General features: G+C 40.7%; 2 protein-coding genes across 4 annotated transcripts; one reads left to right on the forward strand and one right to left on the reverse strand.

Moving 5' to 3' along the window:
* On the reverse strand, window positions 1-8,819 carry nmrk1 (nicotinamide riboside kinase 1). 3 transcript variants are annotated; one of them, XM_035436229.1, is made up of 9 exons: window positions 7,404-7,548; window positions 6,881-6,925; window positions 6,549-6,639; window positions 5,630-5,678; window positions 5,185-5,356; window positions 3,489-3,560; window positions 3,033-3,139; window positions 2,698-2,781; window positions 1-545 (listed from the first exon to the last, which is right to left on the reverse strand). In XM_035436229.1, exons 2-9 carry the CDS (start codon window positions 6,907-6,909, stop codon window positions 535-537), a joined length of 615 nt encoding a protein of 204 aa, XP_035292120.1. In that variant the 5' UTR covers window positions 6,910-6,925; window positions 7,404-7,548; the 3' UTR covers window positions 1-534. The 3 variants fall into 3 exon arrangements, with proteins under 3 accessions (XP_035292120.1, XP_035292119.1, XP_035292121.1); XM_035436228.1 differs by having other exon boundaries at window positions 7,305-7,467; XM_035436230.1 differs by lacking the exons at window positions 6,881-6,925; window positions 7,404-7,548 and adding an exon at window positions 8,721-8,819.
* On the forward strand, window positions 7,891-23,002 carry ostf1 (osteoclast stimulating factor 1). Its single transcript, XM_035436227.1, has 10 exons — window positions 7,891-8,064; window positions 15,348-15,394; window positions 15,849-15,899; window positions 16,914-16,977; window positions 17,819-17,872; window positions 19,657-19,764; window positions 20,106-20,155; window positions 21,745-21,823; window positions 22,001-22,099; window positions 22,902-23,002. The coding sequence occupies exons 1-10, from the start codon at window positions 8,031-8,033 to the stop codon at window positions 22,958-22,960; spliced, it is 645 nt and encodes a 214-aa protein (XP_035292118.1). The 5' UTR covers window positions 7,891-8,030; the 3' UTR covers window positions 22,961-23,002.
* Window positions 23,003-24,425: the final 1,423 nt, after the last annotated feature.

The raw sequence follows: 24,425 nt of genomic DNA on the forward strand, positions 1-24,425 counted from the left end.
TCATTTGTTAAAACATATTTTAATGACATACTTCTGACTTTAAAAAACTCACTTTCACAATAGCTCCACCCCCCCCCCCCTACATTCAATTCCATTGATGTTTTTGAAGGTAATAAGGTCTAACTTTGTACACAATACTGAAATGCTGTATATTTGGGAAAAAAAAATAATAATAAGATAAAAATACACGTCATATTGAACAGCAGTGAAACCACCTTATATTTTCTTGTAATACCGCAAACAATTTATGGGTCTTTCATTTGAAAATGTTCAACTCTGCCCATGTTACACATTTTTAACACATGTAACAACATTACTATAAACACACTGTAGCTTAGTTCATTTCGCAAAATCAAAATACCGATAAATGTAATACCCAACACAAAATGTCTGTGAAGAACAACGTACAGAAGACACACTATGACTGTGTTGTTATTTGGATAACAAATGTGTATATAGCTGAATGTGCATTATAGAGTTTTCTTCACTATTGTATGGTGCAATATTCAAGTACTAGATGGAACACAGGGAGTGTCAGTCTGCATCTGCAGGGGGGGAAACAACAAAAGCAAGTTCAGTTCACATCCATAGATACTGATTAAATATAAATTCCAGTTAAACTAGATGGCTGCCTCTTTGCGTTAATGACATTTGTGCACCATGGTCACACTGCGATTCTCTCCCTCTGATGTCAAGAACTATCGACCTGTATCGCTTCTGACCAAAACCATTGAACGAGCAGTGCTTAAGCTGCTATCATCTTTCCTCCATCAGAACAACCTTCTGGATCCTCACCGGTCTGGCTTAGAAAACCAGGCACTCAACAGACTGCCTTCCTGGCTGTGACAGAAGCCCTTGCCACTGCAAGAGCTTCATCGCTCTCCTCTGTCCTGATCCTCCTAGACCTGTCTGCAGCATTCGACATGGTCAACCATTAATTACTTATCTCCTCTTTGGCTGAGATAGGCTTTTCTGGGACTGCCCTCTCTTGGTTTGCGTCCTATCTTGCAGATAGGTCCGACCACCTGGATGGGGTCTGTCAATGCACCTCATCCCCTTGTTACAGGAGTCCCACAGGGATCTGTACCGGGGCCTCCGCTATTCTCCTTGGTTCAGTCATTAATTTACATGGCTTCTCTTCTCACTGTTATGCTGATGATACATAACTCTTCTTCTCTTTTCCTCCCTCTGCCATACAGGTCAATGAGAGAATATCTGCCTGCCTGGCTGACATCTTAACATGAGGCATCACCTCAACCTCAACAAGACAAAGCTGCTGTTTAGATCTCAAAAGACCTCACAACTACGGTAGCTCTCCCTCACTGTCGATGGTACTACAGTGAATACCTCTCACTCTGCAAAGAGCCTGGGGGTGGTCCTGGATGACCAGCTGGACTTCAAGGAGCACACCATGGTAACAGCCACTTGTCCAGGCTATGGTGATCTCACGTCTACATTACTGAAACTCCCTCATTGCAAGCCTGTCAGCCTGTGCCATACAGCCACTACAGATTATTCAGAATGCTGCTACCCAACTTGTCTTCAACCTTCCTAAGTTCTCACATGTCACTCCCCTGCTGAGGTCACTCCACTGGCTATGGTTGCCACCAAGATCAGGTTCAAAGTTCTGACCCTGGCCTACACTGCAGCCAACAGGACAGCCCCCAACTACTTACAGGACATGATTCAAGCCTACACTCCAGCTCGATCACTCTGCTCTGCTGCAGCAGGGCGACTTGCACTCCTTGACATCCGGGTGAATGGTTCACGCCTGTCCCAAACACAGAGCTTCTCCACCCCAGGTCTCCAGTGGTGGAGAAATCTCCCTGTTCCTCCACATACCACTCTGGTCTGGAGATGCATCTCTTCAAACTGTACCTGGACTAACTATCACTACTCTACAGGACACTCCCAATCTAGGACTGCTCTTATCACTTGAATCCTTTCAATTTGTTCCTGTAGCCCTTTCATGTTACACTTGTATCTCCATCCAGCACTTATATTGCACTTATATTATTATCTTGATGTTGTAGCTTGTCGTCATGCCTCCTAGTTTGACTTACCATAACTTTCTGACCTACCCCATGCCTACTGTGTGAACTGGACTTAATGTGTCCATGGCTATAACTGTTACATAATGAGTGATGTACCTTATCGGACCTGTGTTTTGTAGTTTCTCCAATGACCTTCAGTATGCACTTACTGTATATCCCTTTGGATAAAAGCACCTGCCAAATAAATGTAATGTAATAATTCTGCATACTCTCATAGTTAAGAGTTTCAAAGTGGCACTCAAAACATTAGACTGGGCTCTACTCTGACTAGGTCGGTGAAGAGGGCCTCGCTCACAAAGCCGTATGTTTTTTGCGTTTCAAATGTTCTGTCTACTGTACAGGAAGTTCATTCTGAACACTTAGCTAGCTATGTTTTGAAACTGTGCTTGAGATGTTCAGTGGGCATGTTGTGGCTGTGGGAACGTCTACTCCACTATGTGGCTGATAGAGTAACTTATAGAAATGACTTAATAGCATGTAATTGGCCACCGTATAAAAACTGCTGTTTGTTTCATTCTCTTGTCCTCTCAGTCACCATACTGACAATGTTCTACAACTGAACATTCAGCTCAGTCCAGTTTTCTACTTTAAAACGTTTGCACCAGTAAGGTTTTGGCGCTCTTGAATACAGTACATGTCTTACCTAACTGCTTCTGAATCTCCAACAATACTTCCTCATAAACAGCAGAGAACAGGTCCTCACTGCACTTCATTCCATCCAGGTACACTGAAAAGATTTACAGTAAAAACATGAGTGGTGAGCACCGGATGCTTCCCACCTAAACCAAGTCTGAGAGATCTGTTCTCGTGAGCAGATTATTGACCATTTAGACAAAAGACTAAAGACATTTTTTCAAACTGCCCTCTGCTCAGTTATCCAAACTTGGCAGTTGTAAAACCATAGCAAACTACTGTGAGGGAAACATCCCCCTATTTAACGTTTTTTGTTGTTCCCAGAACCTGCAGCTGAAAACGCACCCAAATCAGTAACAGTTTCCTCCATTTCCTTTCGATTTTTCAGGAACATTGGCCACACGTGTCCGTCAAAGTAGCCAGGGGGGTCGGGAGGTGTGTATACCCTTGAGCTTCCAGTCAGAAAGAGGATAGAGGAAGAACCATCACACAGAAAGCAGGGAAGGTACCAATCAGAAAGAGGATAAAGAAAGGACCAATCACACAAGAGAAATAGGGAAGGGACCAATTGTACTGACATAAGTAATACACAGAGGATGACAGAATACATAATTGGCCTTGTTGATATGCTGAAAGTTTTGCACAATCCTTCAATGACTTTTGGAATAAAGGCAAGGAATAAAACCAGGAAAACAAAAAATGACTTAGTACTATATTTTGATACTTTCGATAAATTATTTACACTTTGTACAGAATTTTTTTAAAACACACCAAAATCAGAGGGGAAGCGTTGACCCTTACCATCGTCGCTTTTTGCAGAGCTCGTATGGAATGACCAAGAAGTACCTTTTATCCATTAATTCATTCAAGGGCCTATAATTGAAAACATTTTCAAAACAGACCTGAGTGGCAGCTACAATTAGATATGATTTATGCATTTCCTAATAACTAATATAACAAACTATCCAGGAATCTCTCAATTGACACATCTTTAAAGCTACTTCACTTTATGATTACAAATGTTCAATTCATACTGTGGATAGGCCAAATATAATTAAAAGCATACTATACAGGATTTTTTCCCTTGCTTTGCTTCTTTGTTTACAATCAAAAACATCTCCCTCTATTGTCAACTCCATCAACACACCCAAGATCACAAATCTCACGCACCAACAAAACAACTCTATATTTTGCTCTGGCTAGTAATGTTGATATCTTTGTAACATCGTTTTTCCGACTGCTGGAATCACGTCTCTCTCAAAAGCACAGCAGTAGCTGCATTCATTATCAGTCAGGCAGTCACAAGTATGCCAGAATGCTCAACTGACATATCCAACAGCAAAAGCTTCCACTTTACTGGCATATGCAGAAAGGTTATGGGGTAGTGAGCTTCAGCTTAGTGGTGATAGAACAGACATACAGTATGCTAGCTACTGCTAGCACAGCACTAGTGGGTTTCAGTCTAACCTGCCTGGAAGCACGGCGAAGTTCCGTAACATATGCACGCATATTCACAAACACATCATTTCATTGTCGCTTTTATTTTTATAGATTTTTTATTAAAGTTTTTTTTACATCATTACATAGCTTTATATAGTCAAGCTTTGTGTGTCTATTGCAGGAAAATTGCATGCCTGTCCCCCTGCATAGCTCAATGGCAGGCCGTCTTTCCCCTTCTGCAGAAGACTTCCAGGCTGCAGCCAACCAGCCAACCCCCATAGCAACACAACCACACATTCACCTAGTTATGAACTGAGTGAAAAATGCAATGCGACTCTCCGACCACGGTTATTAGTCTGTTGTAATCGAACTGCAGTTGCACCCAAAAAAATATACATAACATACACGGGATAGTAGGATTTTCCATCTGGTGGACCCACCCTTATTGCTTAGCTAAGGATAGCTTGCTACCCCACATAAGCTGAGAGAAATGGATTGGAATCATATTCTCCAGCCTTAAGTTGTTAATTTATAAAATATTGGACCCATAGCAAATTCTTGCTTTATTAAATTCTTGAGCCACCATAGCCAGCCAGCTAATGCTGCCAAACATAACTGAATTTAGCTAGCTAAGCACAGCAGCTAGCTAAGGTTATTGAATGCTGACCAGCCACTTGGTGAGCGTTGGGCTAGCCACCAAGGCAATCTTATCTCTCCAGCACTACAGGCAGACAAGCAAAGACTGGGCAGAAGTGAATACAGTCACAGTTCCCCACAGTGACATAGAAATGACTGAGCATGGTTGTTTTATAATATTTTCAAAGTAAAAATCCTGCATAGTTTGCCTTTAAGCACTAAACTGTCCAGAGTAGTGTTCAGTTTATTTTTTGTAAACTTTTCTGTTATAATTCACATAATGGAGAAAAGAATTTCACAAATGTTAATGTGAATTACAAGCATAGTTATCCTGGAAGTGAGAATTTCAACCACTAAATATTACTTCGTAGTTATTCTTTTTACATAAAAAACAAATAATGCTGTATGCTTACACCACTACCTGTAGTTGAAGATCAGAAAGCCCTCAATTATAAGGACGTAAACCTTGTCTTCTGCTTTTGGAATTCTGGAAAATTGAGGTTTCAAGCCCCGAGACGTGAGGAAGGATGCAGGATCCTTCTGCCATGCCCGGACCTCACTCATCATCCGATCCATGTGGAGCGCATCAAGGACTAAAGCCACCAAGAAATTAATCAAAATAATATTGCACAAATGATTACTTAAAAAGTGAACAATGTTTCAAAACCATATATTACATCGAAATTGGGGTAATTCCATCTCAACTGAGTTAATTCAGGACATGAATTACAATGGAACTGACCCCTACCATGTATTGCACAACTGTAAATAGGTGTATAGATAGATAAAATATCCAAACAACAAATATGTTTCTTATTGGGTGGTGTATTTTACAACATTCTGAAATGCAGAATGAGTGGCCTTACCATCGTATTGCTTGAATCCATTGCTGTCAACAGCTACTACAGAGTCGTCCTGCAGGACCAAATCAGCTGTTACCATGATGTCAAACAGTCTTTGCAGAGTGGGAGGATGTAGATGTATTTTACTGAAGTAACTTAGTTTAAGGGAACAGCTGTCGCCCTTTCACAGCCAATCAAACTCCTACCCAACAAAATTAACTACTTCAGCAAAGTAGGGATCCAGGAAAACCATTTCCAATTGCGGGTTATTTGCAAATGGACATTGTATTAGCCATATGCAGGCTGTGCATTAAACTAAATGGGAATTGCCTTTAGTTCTGATTTTGCTATGGAGGAAGAAAAACAAGAGTCTAAAATATGACCCTTTTGTTCCATGCATCCTACAGCATATATCATTATATGCATACCCTGGCAAACTATATTAATCAATAAGACAATACATTTTGGTATAGTTTCAAAAAGAAAATACACGTTGCATGTGAATTAAATATATGTAAACCAAAGTTAATATTATGCATGAGTAGACTTAAACAAAAGAAGGTATACATTAATCAACCTGTTTTAAAAAATAAGTAAGTAACAGTAACATGCATTTAATATTTTGAATTTAATATTCGATAAAATAGTCAGAATTTAAGATAGAAAAGAACGTTTCATAAAGCATAAAATCAGCTAGAAATAAATATGAATATTAACTTCGTATTAGTGTTGTGAACAGAATGCCCAACAGTATAATGCCCTTTTCTCTGACTCATACAAATAAAATGGCCTGTATTGACTTTTGGTTCTGTTGTGTCCTAACTGTCCTAACTGTTTTGCTGACCCAGTGTACACTGAAACATCCAACATGAAAATCCAGCATTGTGGATGATGATGATGATGATAATAATAACAATAATAATAATAATAATAATAATAATACCTTGAAGAACGTATCCTGTGCGACAATGTAGCTGTTGGGAATGTGCTCATGAAGACTCTTTGCCAGCGTGCTTTTTCCCCCGTTAGTGATTCTGTTTAGGATGAAGACAGCCTGGTTAAGCATTTACCAAGCCAACAAACGCGTGCGACAAATTGAACGGAAAAGAACAAAAATGCAGCTTAGATTTTAAAAAGTGGACTTTTTAGTAGAAGCCATACGGCTGCAGTGAAAGATACAGTTGCAGAAAATGTGCAATAAAGCCTATTTATATATTAATTCGCATGAACTATCTCTTCTGGAAAGGTCAACAAAAATCATCATATGGGTCTCACCCCCCAATTCCGATGATTAGACTTTTCATGACTGTCGTGGACTTCCTGAGAAAAGTGAAAACATCGTTGTAACTTACAGCCTTCCTTTAGCTGATGCATGTGCTAACTCGCCAATCTTTCAAAACGCATTAAAGTTCATTTGACAGGAAAGCAAGAATGAATGGATACCATGTAGCCTACAGACAGCCTCGCAGTACAAGTGCTGTGCGTTTTCAGAAAAGTTGCTAACAAAGATAAATGCATTATTGAAGAATATCCAAACATATGTTGGATTCTCGAGCAATGATTAAATTATTTAAACCTTAACATAACGGTTTGTGTAACAACTTAAGCTAGCTATATTAGCACCACGCTAACTGTTACAAATGGTAATTTACAAATGTTGCTTATTCGATTAACATCTTCCAAACTTAGTTACACTCACAAAGTCTGCCAACGGCGATGAACACACAAAAAACCCAAACCGTGACAATTCTAGATAGGCACGGCTGTGGTCCCAAGGGGTGCATGTATCATAACGTACTTATTGCTAGAAGCTGACCGTCGGGGACAGCGTGTTTTACTCAGGGACAGATAAGAGAAGAGTGGAGATTGGAGACGGTCACAAGGCCTCTTTTCACTCAAATGTCACGTGTGTCCGTCTGCTTCAGGCAGCCTGCCAGTATCAACGCTCACTACCCTGAAGAGGAAGAAATATTCAGGAGGATAACTTATGAGTATGACTTTATGAGTACAAGGTTCCAAATTACAAGTTTGTACACCAAGAGATGTAGCCAAGATAATATACGGCCCGCGGGAAAATCGAGAGCTTTCCTTTTAATATTTGCCAGGATGTAAAACCTCTGGAATCCGATCAGCAGCGGCGAGCGCTGGAAGTTTTTCATAACCATCTCTAGAGGCGATGTAATGTAAACCGGCTCAATTTTAACTCCAGCCAGGTAGCTTCGTACATTATCGACTTTAGGGGGAGCGGTCACACCGCCTATAGCGTTTTGACAGGCATGCGTCGTGCAACTTTTCCGCATCGCGCTGCAGTTCTACATTTTTGTACTTCCTCATTGAGAGTTGCTCTTAGAGGGAACGCGTTTCTCGTGCATTTAAAACAATTAAACGGATTATTTTGTTATAATATAGAACGAAATTATCAGAGATGTCCAAGCCTCCTCCAAAACCGGCCAAACCAGGTGAGTTAACTTTATCTGCAAATGCAAATTATCTCACTTCAGCTAACGTAGCTACGTAGCACAGTTTCAACTTCCTTTCAAGAAGTGGTTAGCTGACTAGCTTGGTGGCCAAACATTAATTCGTTAAGACAATCTATCTGTCTGAGTATAACATTTTGAAATATTTTAGCGGTGTGGCAGTAGGCTCGCTCATTTGTGAGCTTCGTAAATTTGTTTGGCCATTTACGTTGCTAATCTAACGTTAGCTGACGACATCCCGGGTGGTTTTTCCGCACAGTTCCCCATTTTCCTGTACTAGGTAAACGAGCGTATATGGCTATGTAGTGTATCGTACAAATACGACGGGCGGGGTACACATGTCAAGTTAGTAACTGCTCAACCAAGTGGCTGTATACGTAGCTTGTCCCAACTATAAGCTAACCTCATTCCCTCCACCGTATCAGCCTGACCCTGCGCGTTACAGCGAGAAGGTGCTGGAATAAGAAAATGTGTAGCTTGCTTAGCTAGCCGTGAGCGCCCTTCTGCCGTCCGGGGTTGTCCACGCAAGCATTTGCTTACATGCAAACACTGTTCGGCTGTTGCATGGGAAACGCCCGCGTATACTTTCGCTGCCTAAAATAAATCATTTCGACGGTGTGTGCATCGTTATAACATACCTTATGTCAATGAGGTTTTCTTGCTTCTGGTTAACTCCTTCTAGCTATAACTTGCTATTCAGTACTGTTTAGCAACATACTGTTCAGTTGGACAGTTTAGTACCCGTGGTATGTATAGCCTACTTATTGATAGCAATTCCAGTATGAAGTTTTTGTGTGGATGCGGTGGGGTGAAGGCTAAGCTTTCGATTTCCACAATTGCTAATTGAAAAGACTGTTACGGCTGGAGCTTACATAGGCATTAATTGTATTTAACTAATGCATAGACAACGACACCGAACACAATGCCAGCTTTGTGTTTGTTCGTTTAAAACACAACATCCTTTCAAACACATCCCCATGTCACTCTCAGGAGTACTCCCGACTGCTGTCGCTGGGATGAATTAATTTTAGTATTGACTGTATTTTAGTATCTAGTATTTGCCAGCAGCTATACCTCCATGCACTCTGCTCCTGCCAAATGTCTGAAGCTAAGCAGGTGTGGGCTTGGTTAGTACCACCAGGAATACTGAGATGCTGCTGGAAGTGGTGTTGGTGGGCCAGCAGGGGTCAATCTTCCCTCTGGTACAAATTTTAAAAAAACCCCAATGCCCCAGTGCAGTGATGGGGACACTGTGCTGTAGGAGATTCTGTCTTTCGGATGAGACGTTAAACCGAGGTCCTGACTCTCTGTGGTCATTAAAGATCCCATGACACTTATCGCTAAGAGTAGGGGGTTCCCCGGTGTCCTGGCCAAATTCCAGATCTGGCTCGCAAAAACTTGCCACTAAAAATCATCCCCTGATTTAATTGGCTAAATAAATGTTCTCTCCCTCTCCACCTTCGCTAATGTGTGGTGAGCGTTCTGGCGCAAAATGGCTGCCGTGCATCACCCAGGTGGGTGCTACACATTGGTGGTGGGTGAGGTGAGTTCCCCTTCACTGTAAAGCACTTTGAGCATTTGGAAAAGTGCTATATAAATGTAATTATTATTAATAATAATAATAATAATAATAATAATAATAATAATACTGTGACATCCAGTAGCACTTTGGATTACACCTCCCAAAACTCAGAGAAAGCCTTCCTGTGGAAACGTCTTATTTCATCATAGCATTCAGATTGGGGAATAGCAGCTCTTTAATTGAGCAATGTCGTGGGGTCAGATTGGCCAACTAACACACCGAGCTGGAGATTTGCAGTTTTTTGTTGTTGGTGTTTCAGTTTTTTCGTTTACCACATTTAAGCCCGATCTTGGAGTTGCGCACCACTGTCAGAGTAGTAGGCCAGCGCAAGCCCATGCTTGTCCTAATGTTCCCTAAGATGAGTACTCTCTGTTACTTGTGCCTTAGCATTCCTGTGCAGGCTAGAAACCTGCGCAGAATGCGCACTGAGAAACCAGTTTGACACACCGACTGCGCTCCTCCTAGGGACCTCTGCGCTGCTGAGAGGGGTGATGCCTTTCTAGAAAAATGTGTTTAAAACAAACACAGATGTACTTGACGACGGGTCATCCCTTTTCCTTTCCAAACGCCGTCAACTGATAGGAGCCGTTTTATGAGAAGGGGCCCTCCAAGATTACTGCATGTGACGGGATCGTGGGACCTTGTCTCACGTCGAATGCTCAAAAATTTTGCGCTGGAATTCCAGCTAGGCCTACTCTACCGAAAACACAACCAGTGTACAAGAGTGCTTTTTTGTTGAGATTTAGGGCCTTTTTTTAGACGTGCAGATTTGTTGAGGTTACAGGATTGCTAGTGTTAAGTCCGTCAGGACCAGCATTGTCGTGGTTGTCATGCCGATTGGGCTGCATATAGTGAAACTGCTGCCAGTACTGTTTAAATGAGCATATTGTGGTGTGGATTTATCTGATATAGTGCCCCAGTGTACTCAAATGAGGAATTGAAAATACGTAACAGCTTTTCTTAATTTCATAAATTAAAATTTGACCCAACAAAAAGGGAATCTGTAGCCAAATACAGATTGAATGTCAGTTAGGGGAAGCAGCATTTAAAACTAGAGGCAGGTCAGACATACTCAGCTGTTGTAGCAGGGATCGAATGACCTACTGCTAAGATTTTGTTGTTGTTTTATGGCATTCATATAGAAGGGTTTTTCCTACATTGAAATGTCTTAGATAGGCCGCCTTAGTGTTTTTTTTAAAGTAGCCAATTCCAACTACCGGATAGATTAAAAAAAATAAATTATTATAAAAAATAATAGCAATTAGAAATGGTCTGTGCGTTTATTGGTGCGATTTGGCAAACGTTTTGTAAAGTTTTGACCGCTTTCAGCTTTACGTGCAACCTTAGACAAAATTAACTTAAGTAGAATCTGCTTTATTGTGGTTTATTTATGAGGCATCTGCTAACTTTTACCGGGGAGAGTCGGTATAAATGTAATACATCATGTAACAAGGTCAATACCTTATTATACACTGCTGCCTCAATAGCCTTTTCAGGTTTGTACACGTGCACACAGTCCTCTATTGTGTGGCAAAAGAACGGAACAATTCCACAGCTTGCTGGGGAAATATTTATAAAAAGCTGTTTTTTGAGTGAGGTAAGTAAAAATCTGTTCCAGAAGTAATTTTTGGATATAAGGCATTATTTTTATTTACAATAAATCAAATCATCAATCATTTTAAGCAGGCATCTGTCTGTGAAAAGGTAGTATGGTTTTCTGAGTCAATTTTAGCTGAAATTGTTTGCTGGGTGACCAAAAAAACATGATGTCCCCATCTGTATAAATGTAACGGCTGTTACAACTATGGGCCTCTGAGTTGCTATAACAAACAATGCGCTTTTTTTTTTTGCTGTTATATGTTTACAAAATGCCATCTAAAGAGGAAATGAGAGGGTTAGTACCCAGGTAGATCATGGAGAGTGCTTCTGATTTTGAGATTAGGGACACTAGATGGTGTTGAAAAGCATCTAGGCCTATATGTAGTGTCCTTTTACCTGACTCTAGGCATTTAAAATGGTGTTTACTATTTGTTAAAGAAATTAATTGTACTCTGATTGTACATCAGCTTCAAGTTAGTTCGGTGTTTAATGTTAAATGTGTTCAGCTAATTTGCTTGCTGTGTTGGCATAGCATCATCTGGATGCTCCAAGTGATTAATGGAAAAGAAACAGCCACCTGGTCACTCGCATTTATGAAAAGCATGGGCCAGATAGGTGTGTATACTAGGCTGTTTGCTTTGTAAAATTTGGACGTTACCACCACTCACTTCACGGTTAAGTTTCGAAGTTGCTTGCGTGTAAGTTTTTACTCACAGTATTCAAAAAAAAAAAGAAAAAAAGACCCCGTGCTTCATAATCTGTGGATGTGGCTGGTCTCACGTTACCATTGGAAATGTGTTTGCTTGGTTAACATTAGTATATGCAGAAAAAACCTCCATATGTGTATTATCGGGCATTTTCATTTACTGTTACAATTATATCGAATAGGTCATATGAATGCAACATTGGACTGCTTGTACTTTGGTTTAAATTGTATCTGATTTGATTAAGATATGAATGTCATTGAAGAGGGTAATGACTGCTGACATGTCAAAGCTATTTGAAGCAAAATTTCATAGTGCGTGCTAAATATTTTTAAATGAGTAAATGAGCTGTTAAAATAATACAGACTCTCCCCTATATTTATCGATCATTATGCAATGTAATTGGACATAATTCTATGAAAATATCCTAAATGTGTGCTAACAATTTATGCAATTTATTCACACTGGAATGAATGGGAAACGGATGAGGATTTGGCAATTTTATGCAAATGCTCGAATTATGCGATAATCCATTATGCAATTAAGTGGATTCTACTGTATTAACCTACAGGAGTTTTGCCTGTTTGTGCCGATTGAAGGTGAAATAAAATTCTGAAAAATTTCTTGTTACAAGGTCGGGGTGAGTCACCATAGATGTGTCAGTTTTTAGATCTTGCTCATTTCCTCAGAGAACATTTAGGCCAGCTCTATGAATTTTTTCTTCAGACAGCTTTGATATGTCAGTACTCAGTTGCTGTTTCAGTTACATTCATAACTTAATAAGGTCGAATAACCTTATAATGTGCGTACGGAGGTTTTTTCAGCACACATATATATATATATTTCCCTGATTAACTCATTCTTAATCAAGGAAACACAATTCCACGGGTAACATGAGACCTCTGATCATGACGAATGGGGCTTTATTCACGAAAAAAGACATTGATGCTTAAGCAACTTCGTAACTTACCGTGAGGTGAGTTTTAGTAACATCCAAATCGATGAGGAAAGATGCTTTTGTTTGCTCTGTAATACCCTGGTAAGCTTTTGAAAGCAAATAGCCTACCATACAGACCAATCTGGTGTGTGCTTATTGTATATGCCTGTGAACAGGTCTAACAACACACATTCACACAACTAACAACAGGTCTTCTTTTCCATTAATTGCTTGGAGCATCCAGAAGATGAGGCTATGTGAACGCAGCAAGCAAATTAGCAGAACACATTTAACTGTGAACTTAAAAAGTCAAACACATTGAGCAAAATTAATTTCTGTAATAAACACTTTTAAAGTGCCTAGGGTCTCCCAATGCTGTAAGGATACTACATGCAGATGTTTTTCAACACCATCTATTGTCCCTAATCTCCAAATCTAAAGCCCTCTCCATGATATACCTGGGTACTGACCCTCTCATTTCCTCTGTAGGCGCCATTCTATAAACATATAACAGCAAAAAGCACGTTGTTTTTTATAGCAACTCAGAGGCAGCCTAACTAATACCTGTTACGTTTACTGTACACAGACGGGGACATCATGTTTTTTGGTGAGCTAGTATCCAATTCCCTCAAGCATACACTCTGAAAACCACACTAATTTATCAAGGACAGATAAGATTTAAAATGATGAATTATTTTATTTATTGTAAATAAAAATAAAGCCATATACTCCAATATTACTTCCAGAACAGATTTTTACTTTGGTCGCTCAAGAACCGTTTTTTGGATATATTTCCTATAAAGGTTATCACATTGCTCTGTTCCTTTGGGAGGAGGGTTGAGGATTTAATTACACACGTATAAACCTGAAACGGCTATGGCTGCCACATTGTACATTATGTTATTGACCGTGTTACTTATTTATGGTGATTCTCCCCTACAAGTTACACCAGTGACAAAAAGGATGGTGCAAGCATTCTTTTCGTAAATGCATGAAAATAATTCAAATACATTAAGGTGCCTTTTTGTGTGTGTTTCTTTTAAAGGTTAATATTGTACCATACGTTTTGAGTGCCAAAATGAAATGCATTTCAGGACGTATTACAATTCCAAATACCACTATTCCTGTAGAATGACTCCTTACAATGTGTTAATCCTTCAGTATAGGTTATATTTTCCCTTCAATTTTGGTGCTTACAGTACATAACCCTTCTGTAAATATTTAAATTGAGCCAATTTTTAAGTTTTGCTGTGTGTTTCATTTAACAGTCTACATCTCAATTTATTGTGGAGGTCTCTTGAAGACTTTACAGGACTTAGGGCCTAACATTCTAAATGTAGCTGTAATGTGGGGAAACAATGCATTGAGTTGACAGTGGCAGTAAAGCCAGACAGACCACAGTTCTTGTCATACAGTCGCCACCTAAGCCCTATTTGGAGCAAGGAAAAACCCTGATATGTTCAACGTCTTAGAATTAATACAGGTGCATGGTATGTGTTTTTATGCAAGAAAATAAACATAGTTTGTATTAATTTTCTGTACACTTATCAAAAGTTTGCGTCATAGTGTAAAGAACTCATTAATAAAATATTCACTCTATATTCCATGGACATGGCGCCTTGTCAGAATGAAATAGTTAATCAACCAGTTACTACACCATACTATAAAAAGGGTTAAAATGCATCGACTTCTCTGCTGCCCTGTAGGGGACCTGGGGGGCATGCTATTCCAGAAGAAGTTTTTTTAGAACAGTTGTGAAATTATCAATACTGGTGAAAAGGGAATAATACTTCTTATCAGTATATCCCAATCACAACATGAAATGTCTATCTTCATTTTATGAAAACGTCGTTATGCTATATTATTGGGGGTTATTTGCAACTCTTCTATTCCCCCCCCGCCCCCATCCCCCCCAAAATAAATTATGCCATACAGTACTGCAGGACATAGCTAGTGTGAATTGACTGGTGACAACTGGTAACCTGCAGGGATGTTCAACCGAATCAGAAAGATTCACATAGGAGTTTGAAGTTTATACAGAACTCATGGGTCGAAAATATCTGGAATTAAAGAAAATAAATCACACAGTGACAGTGCCCGTCCATACCTTATTTAGCAACAACACTGACTTGTCAAGCCCATTTGCTCTTCACCAGACTTAACCAACATACACAAGATCGTCATCTTATATATGCATAAATCGCTGCTTAACAGTCACATGATCATGAATTCCTGGAGGTGCATGATAAGTTGATGAAAGTAGCTCCTGTTAGTAGCATATCTACAATTACTTCCAACTTTATTTGTGTTTTGTTTTAGTTCCACCTCATATGCTGCTGAGTAATGGCCTTTTAATTCTGACTTGGAAAATTCTGGGAAAAAAAGACTAGTTCCTTTGTCATTGAGCATTGTGACATACAGTATTGTCCTCTTTTCCTTTTAGGTCAAGTGAAGGTCTTCAGAGCTCTGTTCAACTTTGACCCCAGAACAGTAAGTAGCAAGTCAAAGTTTTCTTTTGTATCACACATACGTTTATTACTGTGTTAATAAACCATTTTGTAATTTTGGGTTAATTCTGTGTTCCATTCCAACTATGGTGAGCAAGGGGTTTTTAAATAAATTTTAAAAAAATAAAATAAATGATAATACTGAACAGAATGTTAAATGCTCTTCTCTGATACGGGGAACCTTTTCTGAAGAATGTTCATTTTTGCATAAGGCAAATTTTGATCTGTTTTATCACAATTTCAAAGTATTTTCTAATTGATTGCTTAGATGTTTGCCTATGCTTTATGATTGTTTTTAAAAGATGGAATTGATTTACATAACAAATTGTGTGGAATCTTTGTTATGCTCGACACTGATTAGAGGTGGGTGAAGGTCAAATTTTATGTTTACTGTGACACAAAAAATTAAAGGATTGATTGCGTTATTTTCTTTTTAGCCAGACGAACTGTACTTTGAAGAAGGAGACATTTTGTACGTTTCGGATACGGTGAGTTTACAGTGTGATCTGCTGAATTTATTCACTGAAGAAAACTAATTGATATTTTCCTTATAATATAAAACATAGATCCTGCTGTATACCACTGAATTCAGCTGGTCTGGTATTGTTTTAGAATAAGATACTTCTTATTCAAGTTTTTTCATTGTCTGAGTGATTATTCAGTTTCTATGTAGTATTTTTAGTGATGGACAGTATTTCTTATGGACTGATGTATTTTCATTGAAATTTTTCTTTTTTGGGGAGGTGGGGGTTGGTTGGTGGTGGGCTTACTGAATTTCAGACCTGTGTCAAATACGTATTTGGATTCAAATATTTTTTTACACTTTACTGATCTTGTCTGGTGTATTGGAACCAGTGAAATACTCTCAAAAAGTGCAAACCCCGCCTTCCGGTCATATTGGCAGGCTCAATTACCCCCGGGCATAGAGCACAGAAAAGTATTTGAATCCAAAACAAATACGTATTTGACCCAGGTCTGCTGAGTTTGTTAAAAATGGTAAACTGTTTGGGTAGTTGAACAGCTTGCCAAAAGGCATACATCCATAGAATTTCTTTGATTAAGGAATCAAATTCAACATTTTCATAACGGTAATGAGCACAGGAAAAACGAAATCTTTTGGACTTAAATTTTTATTAAAACCATCTGGCTGGACAGGTTAATAGTTTTAGCATGCAGTGATCTTCGTCAGAACCACTGTGAGGTCGGAGCAGGATTTTTACCGCAAGATTTTGGGCATGTGCTGTTTTGTTCTTTTTTTTGCCTTAAGCTGAGATGTTTTGCATTGCTTTTACAGAATGTGTGTTGTTAGTTTCCTTTCGTTTAAATTCGCTGATGGGAGTTGAAGCCTTAGGTAGATTTCTGTTTCCACGTGAACAATAAATCACTGTTTTATTCCATCCTGCGGTGTTCCATTTGATTCTACTGAGGCACATTATTAAGGCTTTAGTTTAATGTTTACTTTGTTTAATTTTTGGTTGTGACATACCATGTTTCTCTTTCAGAGCGACAGCAACTGGTGGAAAGGAACCTGTAAGGGTCGGACAGGTCTGATCCCCAGTAATTACGGTAAGCAAGGTCACTGTTCGACTGTGAGAATCACCACCTTACACCTGGAGCACCATGGTACCCAAACTGCAGGTCGGGACTGCCATATTAGCATGGTGGGTCAAGGCGCTCGTTGACCAGGGCCCGTATCCACAAAGCGCCTCGCTGTAGGTGTGCTGATCAGGTTTTCCCTGTCCGTATGCCCCGCCCAGGAATGCCCAACCCCGGTCCTGGGGAGCCCCAGGCTCTGCTGGTGTCTGTTTTCGCCTTAAAAACGACGGCCACTTTAGAACCTAGAAACCAGGTCCGCTGAGCAAGCTGCGTAATCGAGTGCTTCAATTGATCAATTAAGTGCCGAAAACCAACAAAAACCAGAAGACCCTGCGGCTCTCCAGGACCCAGGCTGGCCACCTCTGTCCTGGCCTCATCTATTGTGAACTGAAAGGCAAAACTGAGCCTAGATCGACACCCCTGCTCTGAAACCCACTATGAATGCAGGCCTCAGTAAAAAAAAAAATAATTAAAAAAAAAGTTACACAAAGGATTCATAAATACCCTTTCCTTGTGAACTTGAAAGCAGACCTGGCCAACCCCCGAATTAAAACAGGAAACCCACCTAGCATTGTCAGACCAGCATTGGCCTAAATATACATCATTGTTATTGTTACCATTTATTTACTTAGACTTTTACAGGAAGTGCTTTGCATGCCTTGTGTTGCTCAGGTGACCTCTTGTGTAAGCCTCTCGGAATAAAGAGCGTCTGCCATACGCCCGTTATGCAATGAAATGCAGCCGCCGTTGCCTGCGAATCTGCATGGAAAACCTGACTGACCCTCTCTCTCCTCTCTGTGGGCCGTTGCAGTCGCTGAGCAGGCCGAGTCCATAGACAACCCCATGCACGAAGCCGCCAAACGAGGTAGGAAACCACACTGCCCTACAAAGCCTAACTGCGGTAACTACGCAAAGGATAAAACTGAGAAAAACGGCTTTAAAGTGTTTTAACTGGCCAGCCAAATGGGTTATAGGTATATAAGTGATATTGGACTAATTGTACATGTATTCATGAGGTAATTGTTATGCCCAAAAACCATGACGGCTGGCCAGTTAACACACTTTAAAGCCATTTTTCTCAGTTTTACCCTTTGCGTAGTTACTGCAGTTAGACTTTGTAAGGCAGCACAGACGGCCGACAAACCTCCCAGCACTTTTCAGGGTCTGCCGCTTCAGCCCGAGAGAACAAATAGAACTTTCAAAGATGAAATCAAATGTGCCATTTGTTTATTAATATAGACTCAGCCACACTTGGCTCCCCGCAGAAGTGCAGTTGCTTCAGGTGGTACGTGTGACACACATAGGACTAACATTTGGTTTGATAACTTTCAGTTTCTCCAACAACCTCTGTACTGCCATGCTCCAGTGGGATGATAAGCAGCTCAAAATAGGGCTTAGGTGGTGACTTTGTGACAGCGACTCCAGTCTGTCTGGCTTTACTGCCCCCATCAACTCGACGCATCGTCTCCCTATATTTAGCTACATGTAAAGTGTAAAGTTATGATCTTCAGGACACCATCAGTGTACTTGAACAGCATGACAAAAATATGGAAAACTGGAACAATTTACTTTAATAAATATAAAAATTGTTCCAGTTTTCCAGTGCCAGGATTTGGAGGGGGGAGAGGAAATATAGCCTATACTGAAGGATTTACAAATTGTAAGGGTGTAATTCTACAGGAATAGTTGTATTTGGAATTGTAAATATGTCTTGAAACGCATTTCATTTTTGACTCTCAAAGCTTAGGGTACAATATTAACTTAACCTTTTAACTTAATGAATTCACACTAATGCCAGCTTACTGTATTTCAGTTATTTTTACGCATTCACTCAAGAATGCTTGCACCATTCTTTATGTCACTGGTGTTACCCAACGCAGCATTAAAGGCTTTTCGGAATTTTATTTCTTAGTTCAGTCAGCACAGATTGGCTATCACACATTATAAATTAAGTTATTGACCGTGTCGCATTTATCAGTCGTTACATTTGTTACGTGTCGCACTCTCCCCTACGTTAAAAGTTGGTAGATGTGGCATAAATAAACCGACGATTTCTCTATAAAGACACAAAACTACAAAAATTTATGAAGGTGGGCGGTTCCTGTTGAAAATCACGCCGATAATGGATGCCTGACTGGTATGTGTGGTCTTTGGCACTTAGTTTGCTTCATTCTTTTATGCAATTAAGCGGGTTCTACTGTAGTTAATTTAGCGTGTCTAAGGTTGCACGTAAATGTGAAGTAAGAACTTGACATATGGTAACATTCATGATGAAACTGTACTAATACATTCACAGACCATTTCTAATTGTTTTACAGGTTTTTATTTATTTATTTATTTATTTATTTATTTATTGCGTGATTTCTCCAAGAGGTGGCTTAGGCAGCTTGAAAAAACACTTTGGCTGCCCTCCTAAGGCATTTCAATACGGGAAAAGCCCTGATAATGTGAACTTGAAACATTGATTGGTATATTGAGAACAGCCACTAGGGGGCGCATGAATCAGCACACAGGCGCAGTCGATGTCATCCAGTTTCTCAGATTTCACAGCATGTCTCGCTTCACTGGTCCGCAGCCATTACATCACAGTGGGTTGCTGTGGTGATGGCAACGACAGTCGACAGCAATCCCTGTCTTTGTGAACTTCAGGAAACCTGAGCTGGCTGCGGGAATGTCTGGACAACAAGGTGGGAATCAATGGACTGGACAAGGCTGGCAACACCGCCCTGTACTGGGCGTGTCACGGTGGACACAAAGGTAAAGTAAGCGGCTGCGTTCAGAACGTCTGAAACATCTACGCTGGTTTAGAATGTACGATTTACACCAGGGGCATCAAGAGTACTCTCCTGGACAGGCCCTGTGTCTGCTGGCTTTAGGTTGTCAGAGTGATTAATGTAGGTAATTGTTTGATTAAATTATCCAAACACCTTGTTTCCTAGGCCTCAATTAGATGCACTTTGAATGGAAAGCACAAATGCCTGCAGCCATTGTGGATTTCTGGGATTCGAGGCCCCTGCCTTATAATGGTGTAGAGTATATGTCTGACGTAGCATTCACCGTGGGTCTCATTGGATTTCCCTCCTGTTTGTTTCCTACAGATGTGGTGGAGCTTATACTGGGACATGCTAATGTTGAGCTGAACCAACAGGTGGGTATTAGCAGGCAGAGGCAGTACTGGTCTGGAGGGTGAGATACAGGGACGCTTTAGCATTGTGAGCAGGACCCAGGAGAGTGGGTGGGTTCCATCTAGGAGCAGAAAGTCTGTGCCGTGTAATGACTGTCCAGTGAAATAGTCAGGTGATAGAGCACACAGTGTGTAGCTGCAGAATTGTGTGATAGCAGGCTCTGTGGGCTTGTTATTTTAGTTCTGACAGCATTAAAGAGTCAGGTGATTGGGCATACAATGTGTAGCTGCAGTAATGTGTGATAGCAGGGTCTGTGGGCTTGTCATTTTAATGCTGACAGTATTGAAGAGTCAGGTGATAGAGCACACAGTGTGTAGCTGCAGCATTGTGTGATAGCAGGGTCTGTGAGCTTGTTATTTTAATGCTGACAGTATTAAAGAGTCAGGTGATAGAGCACACAGTGTGTAGCTGCAGCATTGTGTGATAGCAGGGTCTGTGGGCTTGTTATTTTAATGCTGACAGTATTAAAGAGTCAGGTGATAGAGCACACAGTGTGTAGCTGCAGCACTGTGATGTGCGATAGCAGGGTCTGTGGGCTTGTTATTTTAATGCTGACAGTATTAAAGAGTCAGGTGATAGAGCACACAGTGTGTAGCTGCAGTATTGTGTGATAGCAGGGTCTGTGGGCTTGTTATTTTACTTCTGACAGCATTAAAGAGTCAGGTGATAGAGCACACAGTGTGTAGCTGCAGCATTGTGTGATAGCAGGTCTGTGGGCTTGTTATTTTACTTCTGACAGCATTAAAGAGTCAGGTGATAGAGCACACAGTGTGTAGCTGCAGCATTGTGATGTGTGATAGCAGGCTCTGTGGGCTTGTTATTTTAGTTCTGACAGTATTAAAGAGTCAGGTGATAGAGCACACAGTGTGTAGCTGCAGTATTGTGTGATAGCAGGGTCTGTGGGCTTGTTATTTTAATGCTGACAGTATTAAAGAGTCAGGTGATTGGGCATACAGTGTGTAGCTGCAGCACTGTGATGTGCGATAGCAGGGTCTGTGAACTTGTTATTTTAATGCTGACAGTATTAAAGAGTCAGGTGATTGGGCATACAGTGTGTAGCTGCAGTATTGTGTGATAGCAGGGTCTGTGGGCTTGTTATTTTAATGCTGACAGTATTGAAGAGTCAGGTGATTGGGCATACAGTGTGTAGCTGCAGCACTGTGATGTGCGATAGCAGGCTCTGTGGGCTTGTTATTTTAATGCTGACAGTATTAAAGAGTCAGGTGATAGAGCACACAGTGTGTAGCTGCAGTATTGTGATGTGTGATAGCAGGGTCTGTGGGCTTGTTATTTTAATGCTGACAGTATTAAAGAGTCAGGTGATAGAGCACACAGTGTGTAGCTGCAGTATTGTAATGTGCGATAGCAGGGTCTGTGAGCTTGTTATTTTAATGCTGACAGTATTAAAGAGTCAGGTGATAGAGCACACAGTGTGTAGATGCAGTATTGTGTGATAGCAGGGTCTGTGGGCTTGTTATTTTAATGCTGACAGTATTGAAGAGTCAGGTGATTGGGCATACAGTGTGCAGCTGCAGTTCTGTTTTCCCTGCAGAATAAACTGGGCGACACGGCGCTGCATGCAGCCGCGTGGAAGGGCTACTCCGACATCGTGGAGATGTTGCTCAGCAAGGGCAAGTGCCTTCTACCTACACACACACACACACACACACACACACACACGATCAGAAACACGTGGGCACGCTTACCAAGATGGCCTGGTTAAAGGGACGTCGCAGGTTCAAATCACTAGTGTCCGTAAAGAAAAACGATGATGTAATGTGCCCGCACTGTTACCCTTGTGTTGGCAGATGCCAGGATGGACATCAGGAACAACGAGAAGAAGCTGGCCCTGGAGATGGCCACCAACGCGCAGTGCGCATCCCTACTGAAGAGGAAACAAGGAAACAGTAAGTCCTCCTAATTCATACACTAAGTGGCACCATTGGTAGTTTTACGTGACAGAATTTTAAAGAGCTCAATGTGCCAGAATTAGTCTGGCGAGAGAAAGGCTTTATACACAATGGCTGCGTCTCAAACGGCAACAATGCCTCCTTGGAAGGCAGAATTCTGAGGCCAGAAGGCACAAAGGCTCATTTGAAAGTTAGCAGAAACTGATGCCTGCTAAGGTGCCTTCATTTGGGCCATTTTGTTGGCGGTATCGGATGTGTGCTTCACTGGGTAGGATATCCCATAGGTCTTTGCCATTACCTCAGGCTCCTTGCTTCCGTTAAAATAATGGCGACTGAAAACAGCTACGGAGCGTGTTTATAAGTGAGAGTATACATAAACACATGATCATGAACTCGATAATTTCATTGTAGTTTTATTTTTTTTTAAATACGTTTCAGTTATTTAATACTGGAATAATGTATGCAATGTTTTTAAGCCTCAATGAGCTTTCCATGAACTAGCCATCTAAGTTGTTGTAATCGTGGATCGATATCACGTTACTTTTCTGTGATGCCATCCTGCCTTCAAAGTGCATCCTAAAACGGTTGCTTTTTGAGTTCACTTGTCTGTTAGTGCGCTACCTTCTGAGGGAGCTTACTTCTAAGGATGTTGGCAGCGAGGCGACTGCCTTCCCTTTCAGATGCAGCCCTTGAGACTTGCATGGACCGATTTTTGCTCTTGGTAGCAAAATGCTGCGGGTTCGGGTTGGGCTAGCTCAGTAACGACATTAACAAAGTCCTTTTCTCTCGTGTGAACCAGGCACAAGTCGATCTCTCAGCAACGCGGAGGAGTATCTGGACGATGAGGATTCTGACTGAATGGCCCGAGTGTTGAGCTTTTCCACTCTGGAGGTGGGGGGGGGGGGGGGGGGGGGGGGGCGGGGGTGGGGGTGGGCAGGGTGCGTGAGAGCTGGGGTGGGGAGGTTCGGTTAGCAGTTTGCAGCTGCGTGCATCCCTCACAAAACTAAAAGGAAATAAACCTTTAGTTCCACAAACAGAGGAACCATCGTTCAAAGTTCTTTGTGAAAATGAGTCCTTACATTGTTGAACTGATTCTCTGAGATTTTTGGGATATATAAACCGTGTGTGCTTGCTCTCTTTAGTTTTGGTAACGAAATACAGTGGAATGCAGGGGGAGATTTGGACACGTTACCCTCCTGAGTATTTTGTTTTGTTTTGCGATTGAATTTTAGATGCAGTTTGAGATTGCCCTCTTCCTCTGTACATACCTTAAAACTGCAGCCCTTTTCATTTTGCACATTCTTGTGCCTCTAAGAGAGTGTCTGTATTAATCTTTGTATTCAAACCGTTTTAATACAAACAGTGGACCAATCATTAAATATTTAAGAGCGCAACTGCATTGAAATTGCCTCTACGTATGCAATCGTTTTTTTTTCTTTTTTTGTTGTTTTTTGTGAGCGATACAGCTATTATTCTGTATCTTCCTTATTCTTTTATTTTCTTACTGTAGGATCTTTTGATTTTACAAGCTCTGCTTATCTGTCCCTTTTGAAAAAAGGAAAAAACTGCAATAAATGGATTCAATCTGATGTGTTTTGTCATCTTTGTCTGGATACCTAAGAACAATTTTTGAACAAATTTACCCAATATTTTAGCACCTGTGTGATATTCCTATTATTTATATCCCTGTAGGTGTGTACTAACTAATTTTTCTTGCTATGCACTAACATTTTCATACTGTGCTGTTCAGCGCAATCTGATAATTCTGAAGATCTTGGAAGCATAGCGTTGTCATAAACAAGCAGTGCAACTGTGTTTAAATATACATGCATATTACTACAGGGGAAATTATTCTTGTCAATTAATATGAGTAGGAGGCCAGTGTGATTTTTGAGGTCGAACAAATTTCTGCTCTGTGGCTCTGAAACAACACCACAGTTCATTTGGAAGTACAGTGCCTTTCCAGATCTGAAACTTCTTTTTGGGAGAATTACTGTTCTGATCGCAATCTCTCCGCACTGATGTCATAATTAACGGTGGCCTGATGGCATGTTGTAACACGGCCACAAGGGGGAGCGGGTGAGACGGCAAACAAGCTGGAAACGCAATTGTCCTGCAAACAGTTTTCTTTCGAACAGAACTGTGAGAAAGAGAAAGAAAGGAAGACACAGGTGGGGCCCTGAAAAACACTTCATGTGACTTACTTTCTTTTCTTACATTTGCATCCAAAGCACAGGATGATGTCCTGTTGACTGTGTTTATTCAAATGAATTTAATAATTAATTCAGCAGATTATCTTATCCAGAGTGACTTACAATGTAAG

This window comes from Anguilla anguilla, chromosome 10 (genome assembly GCF_013347855.1).
Source record: "Anguilla anguilla isolate fAngAng1 chromosome 10, fAngAng1.pri, whole genome shotgun sequence".
Taxonomy (NCBI): Eukaryota; Metazoa; Chordata; class Actinopteri; order Anguilliformes; family Anguillidae; genus Anguilla; species Anguilla anguilla.